Source organism: Cervus elaphus, chromosome 22, assembly GCF_910594005.1.
Source record: "Cervus elaphus chromosome 22, mCerEla1.1, whole genome shotgun sequence".
Lineage (NCBI taxonomy): Eukaryota > Metazoa > Chordata > Mammalia > Artiodactyla > Cervidae > Cervus > Cervus elaphus.
The window spans coordinates 15,389,843-15,404,324 of NC_057836.1; the positions used below are offsets into that span (position 1 = coordinate 15,389,843).

General features: G+C 50.7%; 1 protein-coding gene across 2 annotated transcripts in view; it reads right to left on the reverse strand.

Moving 5' to 3' along the window:
- ANO2 (anoctamin 2) overlaps positions 1 to 14,482 on the reverse strand; it is a 336,156-nt gene that overhangs the window by 210,430 nt on the left and 111,244 nt on the right. For both annotated transcript variants that reach the window (XM_043882141.1, XM_043882142.1), the window contains exons 8-10: positions 10,978 to 11,033; positions 9,239 to 9,280; positions 2,637 to 2,701 (exon numbers count right to left, since the gene is read on the reverse strand). In XM_043882141.1, coding sequence (XP_043738076.1) covers positions 2,637 to 2,701; positions 9,239 to 9,280; positions 10,978 to 11,033 — 163 coding nt within the window. The remainder of the gene's footprint in view (positions 1 to 2,636; positions 2,702 to 9,238; positions 9,281 to 10,977; positions 11,034 to 14,482) is intronic.

Genomic DNA, 14,482 nt, shown 5'->3' on the forward strand with positions numbered 1-14,482 from the left:
AGCCTCCGACTGGATCCCGCGGACCACTAGGTCTCCAGAGGTGGAGGCAAGAAGGATGAAGAAGAAGTAGAAAAAGAGAGAAATGGTGCTGAAGACACACTCACAGGAGCTGGTGTCAGACCGAAGACTAGGACGTGGGAGAAGGAAGACAATGGGGAGGAGGAAGGAGGTGACGTGGACACAGGAGTTTGGGTGGAGCCGGCAGACTGCGGGAGTTATTCCCACGCCCTCCACCCCAGTTTCCTCTCCATGAGCCCCCAAGATGCATGCTCATGGTGTCCCTGTCTCCAAGACCTACCTGTACCCTCAAGGCCTCTGTCCCTTCCCTGTCTCCCCTTCACCTCTTCTCTCTCTCTCTCTCCTCTTCTCTCTCCATGGTCACCTCTTCTCTCTCAAGCAGAGCAAATTCCTTACCCCACTGAGTGGACAACAATCCCCCACTCCCGCCCCCCACCACACACATTACCATTCCCTCCCCTCCAGCCAGTATCTGAGAGATGCTCCAGGCTCTAGGCATATCCAAGCTGCTGGCATCCTGCAGGGGTTGCAAGAGCCCCCAGGCTCCCAGATCTGAGCAGCAAGTGGACACTGTGACATGTGGTAGAAACTCTGATCCGAAGTGGACACTGGGACCCGCAGTGGACACTGGAACCCAAAATGGACACTAGGACCCATAGCTTCGGGTTCTGCATCCTTGGAAACTGCCAGACCCCAGAGCAGGGCTTTGCAGCAAAGGTCACACTTCCCCTGCAGGTGAGGCCTCTTTGGTGGCCAAAACGGGGTGCACCCTAGAAATGCCATCGCCCACTTAGCTGGCAGCTGGTCACCTGAAGTTTCCAGAGAAAAGACGAGGCTCTCTGGTAGGGAGAATTTTTATTTTCTGGAATCATATTTTTAAAAACGAGTTGGAGAAAACAGGCGACAGTGTGGGTGGCCACTGGAGAGGCCGAGAGGAAGATCAAAGGCTGCCAGGCATGGAGGAAGCGGCCCGGAGAACAATCTAGGTGGCCGCGCCTCACAAAAGCAGCCAGGGGACGGGAGGCGCTGGATGAGGGGCCTCGGTCACCCGCATCCGTGGCCCGGCTCCCCAACCCCAGTGCCTCAGCTAACAGCCTTCAGCTGGAACAAACACCTGCTGTCAAGAGACATCCAACTGAGCTCCCAGTTCCCCGGGAGGGCCGTCCCCTCTCTGCGTGGGAGGTGGGCCTGCCCAAACTCTGACTCCCAGACTGCTGTCTTCTTCCAAGAAGGAGCTGGAATTGCTCCCACTGGATCCAATCCTTCTGGCGGCCGCCCCTCTCGAGGTCTCAGCCTGGGGCGAGCAGCCAGGAACACTCTCCGAGTTTGCCGGCTGATGAATTAGCTCATGAGAATGAGCCACGGGTGACCGAGGGGCAGCGAGTCCTCTATGTCAGGTGCTGAGGGTCCCCATCATTTCCAAATGAGCATGCTGGACCAAATTTCCCCACAGAGCCCTGGGCTCAGCCTCCCAGTTTGGGGCCACCAGGATGCCCTGAATATTCAATGGAAGGACCGAGGCTGCAGCTGAAGCTCTAATACTTTGGCCACCTGATGCAAAGAGCCGACTCATTGGAAAAGACCCTGATGTTGGGAAAGAGTGAAGGCAGGAAGAGAAGGGGACGGCAGAGGATGGGATGGTTGGATGACATCACCGACTCAATGGACATGAGTTTGAGCAATGTCTCAAACTCATTGTCCCAATGTCTCATTATCTCAGTGTCTCTCACTCTGGGAGATGGTGAAGGACAGGGAAGCCCGGCATGCTGCAGTCCACGGGGTCGCAAAGAGTCAGGCATGACTGAGCGACTGAACAACAGGATGCCAAAGACCAAAGAAGGGCTGTGACTTGCCCAGAGAAACAAGCGCCCCGTAGTGGCTGGGCATGGACAAGACCCTCGCCTCCGGAGTCTCAGCTCAGGGCTCCCCCATTGCACAGGGTGACCCCCTAACACTCCACCTGAGAAAGACGTGGGGTTCTAACAGCCCTCAACCATTTGAGGCTAGTCAGACCTATCAAATTCTAGAAAGTTCTTTCAAAAAGCTTGTCACCTCTGTTCTATAACAAACCTCACAAATTCCCAAGGCAACTGGGCAGCACTTTGGGGGCAGCATTAAAAAGGTGGGATTTAGGATCCAGGCTCTCCTCCCTTCCAGTCATTCTGCATAAGCCATAAAAAGTCCACATATCCTCTCACACCAGTCGGTTTATTCTTTATATGATTTGTCAGGTCTCCCCTCCTCTTGTTCGGCACTGTGGCTTCTGGGGCATGACCCAAGGATCTGCTGCACCCAGATCCTTCTTGAGGCAAATTGGAGGGACGGTAATAAAAGAAGAACTCTACACACCCTTCTCCCCCAAGAGCAGAAAGGGGGAGACCACAGTGCTGATGACCCAAAGATGCAAGTCACAGGACATCTGTCTATATTATCTGCTGCCCCACGGCCACCACTGCCCTCTCTCGCCCAGGAGCTGGTTCCCCACCCATAAGACACAGAGCAGTGGGGGGAAGGTCACAGTCTAAAATAGCCCTCTGCTTGGCCAGTAGACCTCCAAAGGCCAAGAAGGTCAGCAGAGATCTTTCAGGTCCTCCCAAGGGTCCCCTCCCACATCTTACCTGATGAGGTCAATGGGTTGAAACTTATAAAACACCCCATAGCGTGCCCATTCTTGATACAGCAGCTAAACAAGAAAAACACGGAATCAGGTTAGAGGTGATGTGGGCAACTAGTCACCTTTTGTATCCAGCTTAGCAAGTTAAAACTAGACACCTGCCAAGGCATGGTGGCACTAGTGGTAAAGAACCTGCCTGCCAATGCAGAAGACATAAATGATGCGGGTTGGATCCCTGGGTCGGGAAGATCCCCTGGAGGAGGGCATGGCAACCCACTCCAGTATTCTTGCCTAGAGAATCCCATGGATAGAGGAACCTGTCAGGCTACAGTCCATGAGGTCACAAAGAGTCAGACATGATAGAAGCAACTTAGCACGCATACACGCACGCACACACGTATAGTACTGGGAACTCCACTCAATACTCTGTAATGACCTAGATGGGAAAAGAATCTAAAAAAAAGTGGCCATATGTATATATATAACTGATTCACTTTGCTGTAGACTTGAAACTAACACAACATTGTAAATCAACTGTACTCAGATCAAAATTAATTTTAAAACAAAGTAATTATTGATAAAGTGAAGTCACTCAGTCATGTCTGACTCTTTGCGACCCCATGGACTGTAGCCTACCAGGCTTCTCCATCCATGGCATTTTCCAGGCAAGAATACTGGAGTGGGTTGCCATTTCCTTCTCCAGGGGGTCTTCCCGACCCAGGGATCCAACCCAGGTCTCCCGCATTGCAGGCAGACACTCTACCCTCTGAGCCACCAGGGAATGTAAAAAAGGATAGCAAGAGAAGGGCTCTCTGAGGAGGTGACATTTGGGTTGAGACCTAGGAGATGGGGGTATGTTTCAGCTAGGAGAACACTCCTTCTGTGCCAAGGCCTTGAGGAAAGTGCATGCGACATGTCCTCACAGGAAGGCCAGGCTGAGCAAGGGGAGAATCTTGGGAGATAATGCTGTTTCACGTTTCCAAGTCTTCCACATCGCATCTTCTCACATATCACACAGAACTCATGCAATTCTAGCAAGGAGAAGTGACTCTAATCAGGTATTCTGGGTAGATGGCTGAACACAAGCCCTACAGGAAGTCTTCAAAGACACAATATCAAAACTGAAATAAGAATTGCCATTCCTACTCGGTAGCTATAGACTTTTTATTGTCACAATGTCCCCCAACAGCTTCAGAAAAGAACCAGAAATTGCATGGACCCTGATGGTGCAAGCTGCACCCGGAGTCCCACTTTCTACAGAAAGGATACCCCAACACAAAGGGGGTGACATGGTGCCTGGTGGGCAGGCGAAGATCTGAATTCATGAAGCCTGAGGCTGTGTTCCAGGCAGGTGGCTCCAAACCTGATCACACCGTTATTACTATATCTCTTCCTCCCTGTCATCCTGGTGGTTCTACTGCTCTGGGTTTTTATTCCCTCTCCCCAGTGCCAACACTGGCCTCAGCAGAACCTGACTGTCACAGTGACATCACTGGGGGCCCACAGGGAGGCCAGCTTGCGTCAAGAGATACGGGCAAGGCCTCCAGGGAGAGGGGTGGGACGTCAGTGCTCCCTCCAAGGCCCTGACCTCCAGGGCACATTCCTCTCCAAGTCACCAAGTCCAACCCTTAAACCTGAGAACACCTGTCTGCACTGCCCTGAAGGAGAAAACTGAAAATGCTCCAGGAAGCCAGTGTGGCCCACTTGGCTCAGGTCCAAACTGAGAGCCAGGCTCCCAGGCCTTGCCCTGGGCTGACTCCCAGACCTGCTGGACGAAATCTCCAGGAGTCCTTTCTCAAGGCCGCATCCATTGGTGGTAGATACAGGGCAGGCTGAGCTAAGAGAGCTGCCTGTACTCCATGGAGACAGGCCAGACAGACACAGCAGAGGACATCAGCAGGCATATCCCACTGGAGCTGGAGCTCCAAGCTTCAAACCTGGGAGGTGACGTGACAGTGATGCCTGGATGCCCACACAGCTCTGCCCAGCAGGCTCATAGGGCCGCCGGGCAGGCGACGTGGGAGCTAGGTGGTGGGTGCTATAGACTGCTGGCTGTCTTTACAAATGTTTAAACACACAGTTTCAAACCAGGTGGGTCATGCCCTGGTTTCAGGGTCTCAGCACAGACCAGCAGTCAGGGTACAGGGAGGCAGGCCAGAGTCTCTGCCCCACAGGGATAAGCATGTGTCAGTCAAGTTCAGGAGGACAATCACGGTAACTTGCCACAGGACCTTCGAATTAGCTCCTAGCCTCTTAGATCTTACTAAATCTGCTCTCTCCCTTAGTTACCTCATGCCCTCTTCATCAACTGGTCAAGCCTGCAAACAGAGCCAGAGAGTCTTCAGCTCCTTCTTGGGGGACAGAGCCTTATTTTGGAGGCCCCAGAGGTCATTCCATGCACGTGGGTCTGACCCCAAAACTTACTGCAGGAAGAAACAAGCCACAGGGACCGCCCCGCTGATGGATCAGAGCATGCAGAGGCCAGGTCGATCCCCGAGGGTCACAGCCGAGAGCGGGTCAGTATGTGTTTCATGAGACTATAAAGGGCCCAACTGGTAAAATCATCTTCAAGGCCAGAGGATGGCAGGATGCGTGAGACCCATGACCCTCACCGAGGTCCCAAGCTCCTCAGCTGGACCTGCGGCAGACACAGCGATGCTAGCTGCAGCCAGCTGAGAGGCTCTGATGAGACGGGAGGACCAGAATGGGACAGGATGGAATTCTACCCCTGGATCCTGCCATGAGCTATTTGAGTTTTTGGCAGGTCATGTCTCCATTAATTCAATGGGAATTGTGCAAGATGGGAAAACTAGACCTCAAGAGAAACCAAAAAGAAAAGTAGCTTTCCCATCAGAAAGCACGACAGACTCTTGTCACGAACCTTCTGGTGGGTCACTTTTTAACCATCCACCAGAGAAGACAATCCTCTGAAAAAGCTAGAAGATCTAGGACCGAGGGTGTAAAAGCTGTTAAAGGAAGTCATCTTTTAAGGTTGAGCCCAGGATTCCCCATAAGTGGGCAGGGAAGCCATGGGATGCTGGCAGGGCTCAAGCTGCCCTCAAAAGACAATAACAGTCCCTTCTCTGGGATGCCTGAGAAAAGCAGGCGAGTCTGGCAGATGTAGACTGAGGTGGCTGCGGACCCCGCAGCCCTGCTTTCTCGAAAGGTGGGAAACCCCTGGTCTCCAGAGGGAGGGAACCTCTCACGAATCACCCTCCAGGAGGGGCTGAGTCATAGAGACTGCAGGCTGCCCTAGGCAGCGGGGGGTGGGGGTTGGGAGAGACAGCTCTCCACCTAAGAGGCAGATCACTGGAACAGCTACAAATGTCAGGGAAGAGAGGCAAACCCCGGGTAGCAGCAGGATGGCCGGATCACCACTGAAGTCCCCCAGAGGAGTGATCTCTCATCTTTCTTTCAAGATACCTCTGTGGCTCCAGGAACAAAGCCAGCCCTGCAGTGAGAGGTCCCCCTGCCACACACAAGAGGTCATGTCCACCGGCTGCAGAATCGGCTGGGATTTGAATGCCAGGGTCAGTCCTAACAGAACAATCATTTAATGCAGAGGTCCCCAGCCTTTAGGACCTAATGCCTGAGGATCTGAGGTGGAGCTGACTTAATAATAATAATTTGACCACCTGATAGAAAGAGCCAACTCATTGGAAAAGACCCTGATGCTGGGAAAGATTGAAAGCAAAAGGAGAGGGTAACAGAGGATGAGATGGTTAGATAGCATCACCAACTCAACGGACATGAACTTGAGCAAACTCCAGGAGATAGTGGAGGACAGGGAAGCCTGCCGTGCTGCAGTCCATGGGGTGGCAAAGAGTCAGACACAACTTAGCAATTGAGCAATAACAAAGTGCACAAAAAAATGTGATGTGCTTAAATCATCCTGAAACCATATCCTCGCCTGACCCGTGGAAAAACTGTCTTCCACGAAAACTGGTCCCTGGTGCCAAAAAAGGTCAGGGATCAATGAATTAATCGACATGGGAATCGGTCTCCTGGCCTTGCTGAGTATCCATTTCCCAATCCAAATGGACAGGAAAAAAGCTTTCAGTCTCATTCACTACTCCTCTTACCTCCCATCACAGCAAATTTTATTTCCCTAACCATGACCCAGGCAGAGGAAAAGAAGGAGGCCAGGACTAGCTGGTGAACCTGAGGAAAAGTCACAAGAAATGGGGTCCTTGGGGCCTCTCTGGTGGCTCAGTGGTGAAGAATCCACCTGCCAACGCAGGGGACACTGATCCAGGACGATCCCACATGTCACGGGGCAGCTGAGCCTGCGAGCTGCAACTACTGAAGCCCAAATGCTCGAGAGCTCCACAAGAGACTCACAGCAACGAGAAGCCTGCACACCCCAGCCAGAGAGTGGCACCCGCTCGCTGCAGCCAGAGAAAAGCCTGTACAACAACGAAGACCCAGCCCACAGGCAAATAAATAAATTATTTTGAAAAAAAAGAAAAGAAATGGGCTCTTTGTCTTCCAAAGACACTTGTCCATCCTCACTGAGCATTGCTTGACATCAGGTTTGGAAATTATCCACTGAGATGCAGATCTGCCCTGGAGGTCTGTCCCTGCCTGCCAGGTTCCATCCACTCCCCCGGCTGGGATGTGCACGGCCTTAAGTAAAACAATTCCTGGGGGACAACTTTCTGTTATGGGATTTTACTGTTAACAATAATGTAATATCATCCCAGACAAAGGCACACAGATTTTTGATAGCCTACACATCACTTCTCTCTGCCTCTATGAGGATAATAGGGGACTGGCTGATTTCTCCCAGGAGTTCTGTGTGTTCCTGGTCTCTGGAATGTTCCTGTAAAACGCCCTACCTTGACAGGCTGGGGGTCATCACCCACCCAGCAAGAGGTCTCTTAGGTGGGCAGTGGGGTGGTGATCACCCTTTAAAGGGGAGGAACATGAAAAGAAAAAATAGGAGGACAGAAAATGGCCGAGACCAGCGAGGTGAGATGTGGGGAGAAAGGCTTCTCCTTGCCTTTAAATCTGATCCGGGACTTTTCAGGAAATTAAACCCCAAGACTATTAGCATCAGATAGAAAACAGATGAGGTTAAAACATCGAAAAACTACAGCAGATTCCCTGGGCAGGCAGAAAGGGGGACATGTGTAAGCAATCACGGCCGTATTTCTGGAAAAGACCTTTTTATGTTTTTAATACTTAACACTTCATAACAGGGACTAATAGGCAGGATAAAAAGAAGGCTGCTCAAAAGCAACTTGGGGGATGAATGGTTTTCCAGACAGCAGAGTGGGGACAGGGAGGGTCTACCCCTCATCACTCCCACCCTCGCCCACCCTCCTCTACTCACCAGAGTCACTTAAGCCTGGGAACCTGGCTGGAGAATGGCATGAGAGGGGCGGTCGGATGGACAGCTCTGCTGAAGAGGCTGGGTGATGCTGAGAGCATCATCCCTGGAGTAGAGGGTGGTACCCAGGCTCCCAGGGTACCAGCACACAGAAGAAATGGGATCTACATGGACAGCTGGGGACAGAGCTGTCCAGGCAGGAGGTGTAACTGGCATAGGAGGGATTCTCCAATGGGACACTTTTCCCTCCCCTAAATATAACCGCTCATTTCCAGCTGCCTGGGACACACAGTTGGTTTCTCAACTATAATTTGGGGGTTGCTGTACCCCACCTGTCTGCCTAAAGAATAAGAATAATAACTTAAAGATGTCCCTCCCCAAACAAGCCACAACGGCATAGATATTGGTATATGTTTAGCAGGAACATGGGATTTGAGGTCCCAGGGGTTTTAGCTCCTCTCGGTTGATCACGGCAGTGTTATCATGGACAAGGTGTACCATCATCCTGTGCCTTGGTTTCCCCATCTATAAATTAAGGCAGTGGTCTCCAACCTTTCTGGCACCAGAGACTGGTCTCATGGAAGACAATTTTTCCACAGACCAGGGTTGGGCTGGGGGTGGTTTCGGGATGATTCAAGCACATGACATTCATTGTGCACTTTATTTCTATTGGTGGCTCAGACAGTGAAGAATCAGCCTGCAATGCAGGAGATGCAGGTTCATTCCCTGGGTTGGGAAGATCCCCTGAAGAAGGGAATGGCTACCCACTCCAGTTATTCTTGCCTGGAGAATCCCATGGACAGAGGAGCCTGGTGGGCGATAGTCCATAGGGTTGCAAAGAGTCAGAGACGACTGAGTGACTAACACTTTCACTTTTGTTTCTATTATTATTACGCCAGCTCCACCTCAGATCACCAGGCATTAGATCCCAGAGGTTGGAGACTCCCTGAATTAAGGGGCCTGGATGCTCAGTGCTTCTCAGCTGAAGCTCTCTTGTCACCAGGGGTGGGCATGCTGCCTCTGTGTGCCACTGTTGGGGATATTTCAGGATGGTTGGCATCGCTGGTCCACCAAGCAAGGAAGGCCAGCCGTACCCCAATACACAGTCATGTAAGTGACCAAAAATGGCCCTCAAATTTCCAAAGCCTGGGGCTGTGGAAAAACGGCTGATATAGATAAGCAGTAAGTAGAACACCCAGGATGTGTCTATGCAGCCCCACCCACACATGCAGCCCCGAGCCCAGAGCCCTGGGTGCTGCATCAGGTCGGCTCACCTTTCTGTCATTCATGTCGTCCCCTGGACTGTCATATTCACCCTGTGGGAGGAGAAAGACAGAGAGAATGATCAAAAACAGAAAGACGGTTCCCTTTTAAATTTTCTAACACCATCCCCTTCTTTCATTCTCATTTAAGGAAGGTCAAGGGCATGACCTGGAAGGAAACACCGGTCTGCTTCCTTGGTCACCAGCACCTGTTGTATGTCCTACGAGCCTTCTCTTACAGGGGGTATCTCCCCTCACAGGCCTCGGGGCCTCATGCACCTGCTCACAGCAAATGCAACAGCAGAGTCCACCCTGGAATCAGGCTAGCATGTCCAGGAAACCTCCCTTGCACCCCGTCTATACCCGGCAGAACCTCGTCTCACGTGTGCCCACGGCAAAGATGTCGTTGAGGAGAAAAGGTCACCTGGGAAATCTCATCAGGCACTCAGGGTACCCGCCCCAGGGGTCTCATTTGGTACCACCATGCGGCAGATGCTAAAGTGACCGACAGGGTGGACAGGGCAGTCAGGGGGGCACTGAGCTCATGGGCCAGTTAAGGTCCTTGTGAGTCATCTTGAAGAATATCACTGCATTGTGTTATGGGATGTTTATAACATTACTCCCAGCCAAGGAAAGCCATAATTAGTTTCTCTGTTTTCTTAACCACACAACAGTAGAAGGAATTTTGAGAGACCTCCTTCAAAAATGTAAAGAGAGAGATGTGGTATATATACACAAAGGAATATTACTCAGCCATTAAAAAGAATGAAATAATGCCATCTGAAGCAACATGGATGGGCTTAGAGATTGTCATCCTAAGTGAAGTAAGTCAGACAGAGAAGGGAAAATATCGTATGACATCCCTTATATATGGAATCTAAAAATGATATGTATGCACTCACTTACAAAACAGCAAGACACTCAAAGACTTAGAGAACGAACTTGTGGTTGCCAGAGGGAAGGGACAGTTAGGGACTTTCGGAAGGTCATGGACACATTGCTACATTTAAAATGGATAACCGACAAGCACCTACAGTATAACACATGGAACTCTGCTCTATTACGTGCCAGCCTGGATGGGAAGGGAGTCTGGGGGAGAATGGATCCATGTATACGTATGGCTGAGTCCCTTCGCTGCTCACCTAAAACTACCACAACACTGTTAATTGGCTATACCCCAATACAAAATGCTTTCAGTGTTAAAAAAAAGTAAAAATTTAAATTAAAAAAAAAAAGTCAAGATAGAAAAAAAGACCTGAAACTGACACTTAATACACGTTCCTATAGAGGATGAGGAGTTTTACATCTAAATAAAACTATCACATAAAAAATATCGCATATAATATATATCATAAAACACTATCATATAACTATCATATATAATATTACATACATAATATCACATATCACTCTCTGTCATGCGAGGGCCTAACGGTCCAGGCTGTGTATCATCACAGTCTGGGACTTGCCTCCCTGCATCCACCTTCCCCCTCTCTCTTGACACTGTAACCAGCTTCTCACACTTTCCCCAAAATCAAGGCAGGGAGTGTAGAGGAGGCTCAGACAAAAACATGTACTTTTCTTGAGACAGTTTGAGACAACTGGCAAATATCAAGCTGGGGGTTACTGTCTTTCACACGTGATGGGGAACCAGTCGAGGTGGTTCAAGGCCATGGTCCCCTCCTGCCTGTATATTCGCTGCTGTGTTGCCTGCAGGGCTCCACCTTTTGACTGGTGGAGGTGGTACTCACGTCGTGCAATGGGTAGGCAGCCTCATAGACATTATTTGCTATCAGAGAGTTAATACCTGCAGAAGAAGAAAGATGAAAACGGTCACTGTAGGGCAGGGTTTCTCACCTTGACCTTGGTCTTCTGATAAATAATAATGCACCCAAATCTACCTCTCAGTTGAGAACCAGCCCCCACTTCCGGATTCTCCCAGGCAAGAAGTTTCTTCCACTCTTTACTCTTAGTATTAGAACAATAATTTTTTCATTTCCCAAATGCAAGGTCATGATTAAACATCAGGCACTGTGTTGTCGTTCAGTCACTAAGTTGTGTCCAACTCTTTGTGACCCCATGGACTGCAGCACGCCAGGCTTCCCTGTCCTTCACTATCTTCCGGAGTTTGCTCAAGTTCATGTTCATTACATCAGTGATGCCATCCAACCATCTCATCCTCTATCTCCCCTTTCTCCTTTTGCCTTCAATCTTTCCCAGCATCAGGGTCTTTTCCAATGAGTCAGCTCTTTCCATCAGGAGGCCAAAGTATCGGAGCTTTGGCATCAGTCCTTCCAATGAATATTCAGGGTTGATTTCCTTTAGGATTGACTCTTTGATCTCCCTGAAGTGCAAGGGACTCTCAAGAGTCTTACCAGGTAGGCTCTCTCAAACATCATGTCCGTCCTGTCCTCACACACTTGGATCCCTGGAGCCCCCAAACCACCTGCACCACCTCCTCCTTCTCCTGCTCAGCAGCCAGAGCAGTGCAGGAGAATATCTGTGTTCAGTGTCAGCAAAGGGATGACCATGTGGATGGATCACTGTCCTTATAACCAACATAAGTATGCATCAGTGCATCCCACCGCATTTTGCCTGAACTCATTTCTGGCTCCCTCCCTGTTCCTTTGCAGGACAGCACCTGTTACTGCCCGTGACTGACCTGACTGTACCATTAGATCTCAGAGTGTGGTCTGTCCCCATGACCCTTTCAGGGGGGCTCCATAAGGTGAGGACTATTATTTTTAAATATTTATTTATTTGGTTGTGCTGAGCCTCAGTCTCTGCACACAGACTCCCTTGTTGAGACCCGAAAGCTCAGTAGTTGCTGCGGCATGCAAGCTTAGGTGCCCCTCAGCACATAGGATCTTAGTTCCATCCGGGATTGGACAGGAGTCCCCTGCATTGTAAGGCTGAGCCTTAACCACTGAACCACCTGGGAAGTCCCTTGAATGATTTTCATAATAGCACTAAGATTTGCTTTTCCACTCCTAGTCTCTCAGGAGTCTACAGCGGAGTTTTATGATCTGTGATGATGTCAACCCTGACTGCTCAGGGAATGGGGCTTATGTATCCTTATGTTTTAAACTCTTCTCAGTTTTAACTCCTAATACAATAGATACTGATCAATACAACCCACCTAGATGAAAATGCTCTGGGTGCTCTCGATAATCTTTTCCAGTGCAAAATGAAGTTGCTCAGTCGTGTCCGACTCTTTGCAACCCCATGGACTGTAACCCATCAGGCTCCTCCGTCCATGGGACTTTCAGGCAAGAATACTGGGGTGGGTTGCCATTTCCTTCTCCAGGAGATCTTCCCAACCCAGAGATTGAGCCCACGTCTCCTGCATGCAGACAGACACTTTACCATCTGAGCCACCAGGGAAGCCTTTTCCAGTGCAAAAAGGGCCACAAAGTTGGGAAACTACATAACAAGGGATCCATTTCTTTAAAATCCTGACTGTATTCTACAGTACTGGGCACACAGCAGACCCTACTAAACAGATGTTACCTGAAGGAGTGGTCCCATCTCTATAACTTCAAGGTGCTCTTCTACCATCCCCTCACTTCATTCATGGTGGGATTCAGAGACTATAAAGAGCCCCATAAGCTCTGTGACTCGGGACAGGCTGCCCCGGGTCGCTGGCTCCCAGATGGGAGGGATTATATCTCGACAGCTCAAGGACTCTGCCATGTGGGATGTACATTTGGTGGGGAGGCAGCTGGCAGGGGAGGCTCTCTGGTACATGATGGTTTCCCTGGTCTCAAACACGCTTTCTGCCCTGAACCATTCTTTCCAGAGAGGTTGTAGACAGCAGAGTGATGAGGAGGGAATCAGTTCTGGAGGGAACTACGTATGATGTCCAGATGCAAAGTCATCTGCCTTTGCACCACTCTGGAGAGAGGACAAGGTTGGGTGGCGAAGTTCCACAACAGTGCCTCATTAAAATTCATGGTTTTCCACCTCCTGGGCCCACTGGGTGCCCCACCACATGCTCGGAGCCTCAGAGGCTCTCAAACAACAGTCCTCCCTCCACCAGCCTCCTCTTGCCCCAACCACGCTGCTCAGATTCCAGAGTCCAGCCAGGGCCCACGTGGGAGCAGAGGCTGCAGGGGCACCCAGCAGGAGTGGCCACTCTTTCAGTGCGTTGAGAGCTGGGATTTCAGTGCTGAAGCATCACCCAAGGACCAGTCCTTTCCTGATTTTACGTTTCCTCCTTGGCATGCACAGAAAACATCAGAAATACCACTGGGGGGTGGTGGGCTGCTGGAGGGTGGGTAAAGGGATTGTGGGTGGGGGAGGGGTGTCCAGGGTCTGAATGAGCTACAGATCTGTCTTCCTCTGGAGACTACAATTTCCCTCGGAGGATCATTAATCAGTTCAAGAGCTGTAACCACAGCCATAGGAAGCCACCCTACAGTCATCAAGGGGAGGGCTCCCAAGTCAGGAGGGGGCGGGAGGTGGTTCAAAGCGACAGAGGAGCTGTCAACATGGATAGAGGCTGAAGTATCACAGGCCGGCTGGGCTCCAGCCAGGCTGCAAACCTAGGCACTGGCCACTCAATCCTCGCAGCCACGCCCACCCTTTGGTTGCCATGGCAGCAGCATATACCCTGCAGACAATACCAGAACAGCATGGAAGCTTTCAGCAGGTGTGGAACTCTCCTGCTAATTCAAGGCTTTGCTCAGCACAATAGCCCAGGGTCTGAGAGCACTGGACTGAAGACCTGAACTCCTGGGTCCTGCGGCCAGAGCCTCGGAAAAGACCTCAAACCGTCAGAGGTCTAAAACTATGCACCCTACCTCCCAAGGGAAATAAAGCTCCTTGGCGCTGAATGCCAGGTTCACTTCTAGAATGTTGTTCACTGCTTCTTTGTTGTTTAGTCGCTAAGCCGTGTCCAACTCTGCTACCCCATGGACTGTAGCCCGCCAGGCTCCTCTGTCCCTGGGATTTCTCAGGCAAGAATAACGGAATGGGTTCTCATTCTCCTTCTTTGGTAGCCCCTAAAGGTCTGCGAGGTACCCGAGGCCAGGGAGCACGACCCGCTCACTGGAGTCTCCTGCAGTTCCCACCTCACTATGGGGAACACAGAAGGGGTCACGGTTGTTACCCGGAAGAGGAAGCAGTCCTATGGCGGGAGTGATCTCAGTATCTCCTCTCATTTATCACAGGTGTCCACCTTCCTGCTACTCCAACGTTCTTCAGCAACCTCCATGCAAAAGGATCTGCCTGCCAAGCAGGAGACTTGGGTACCAT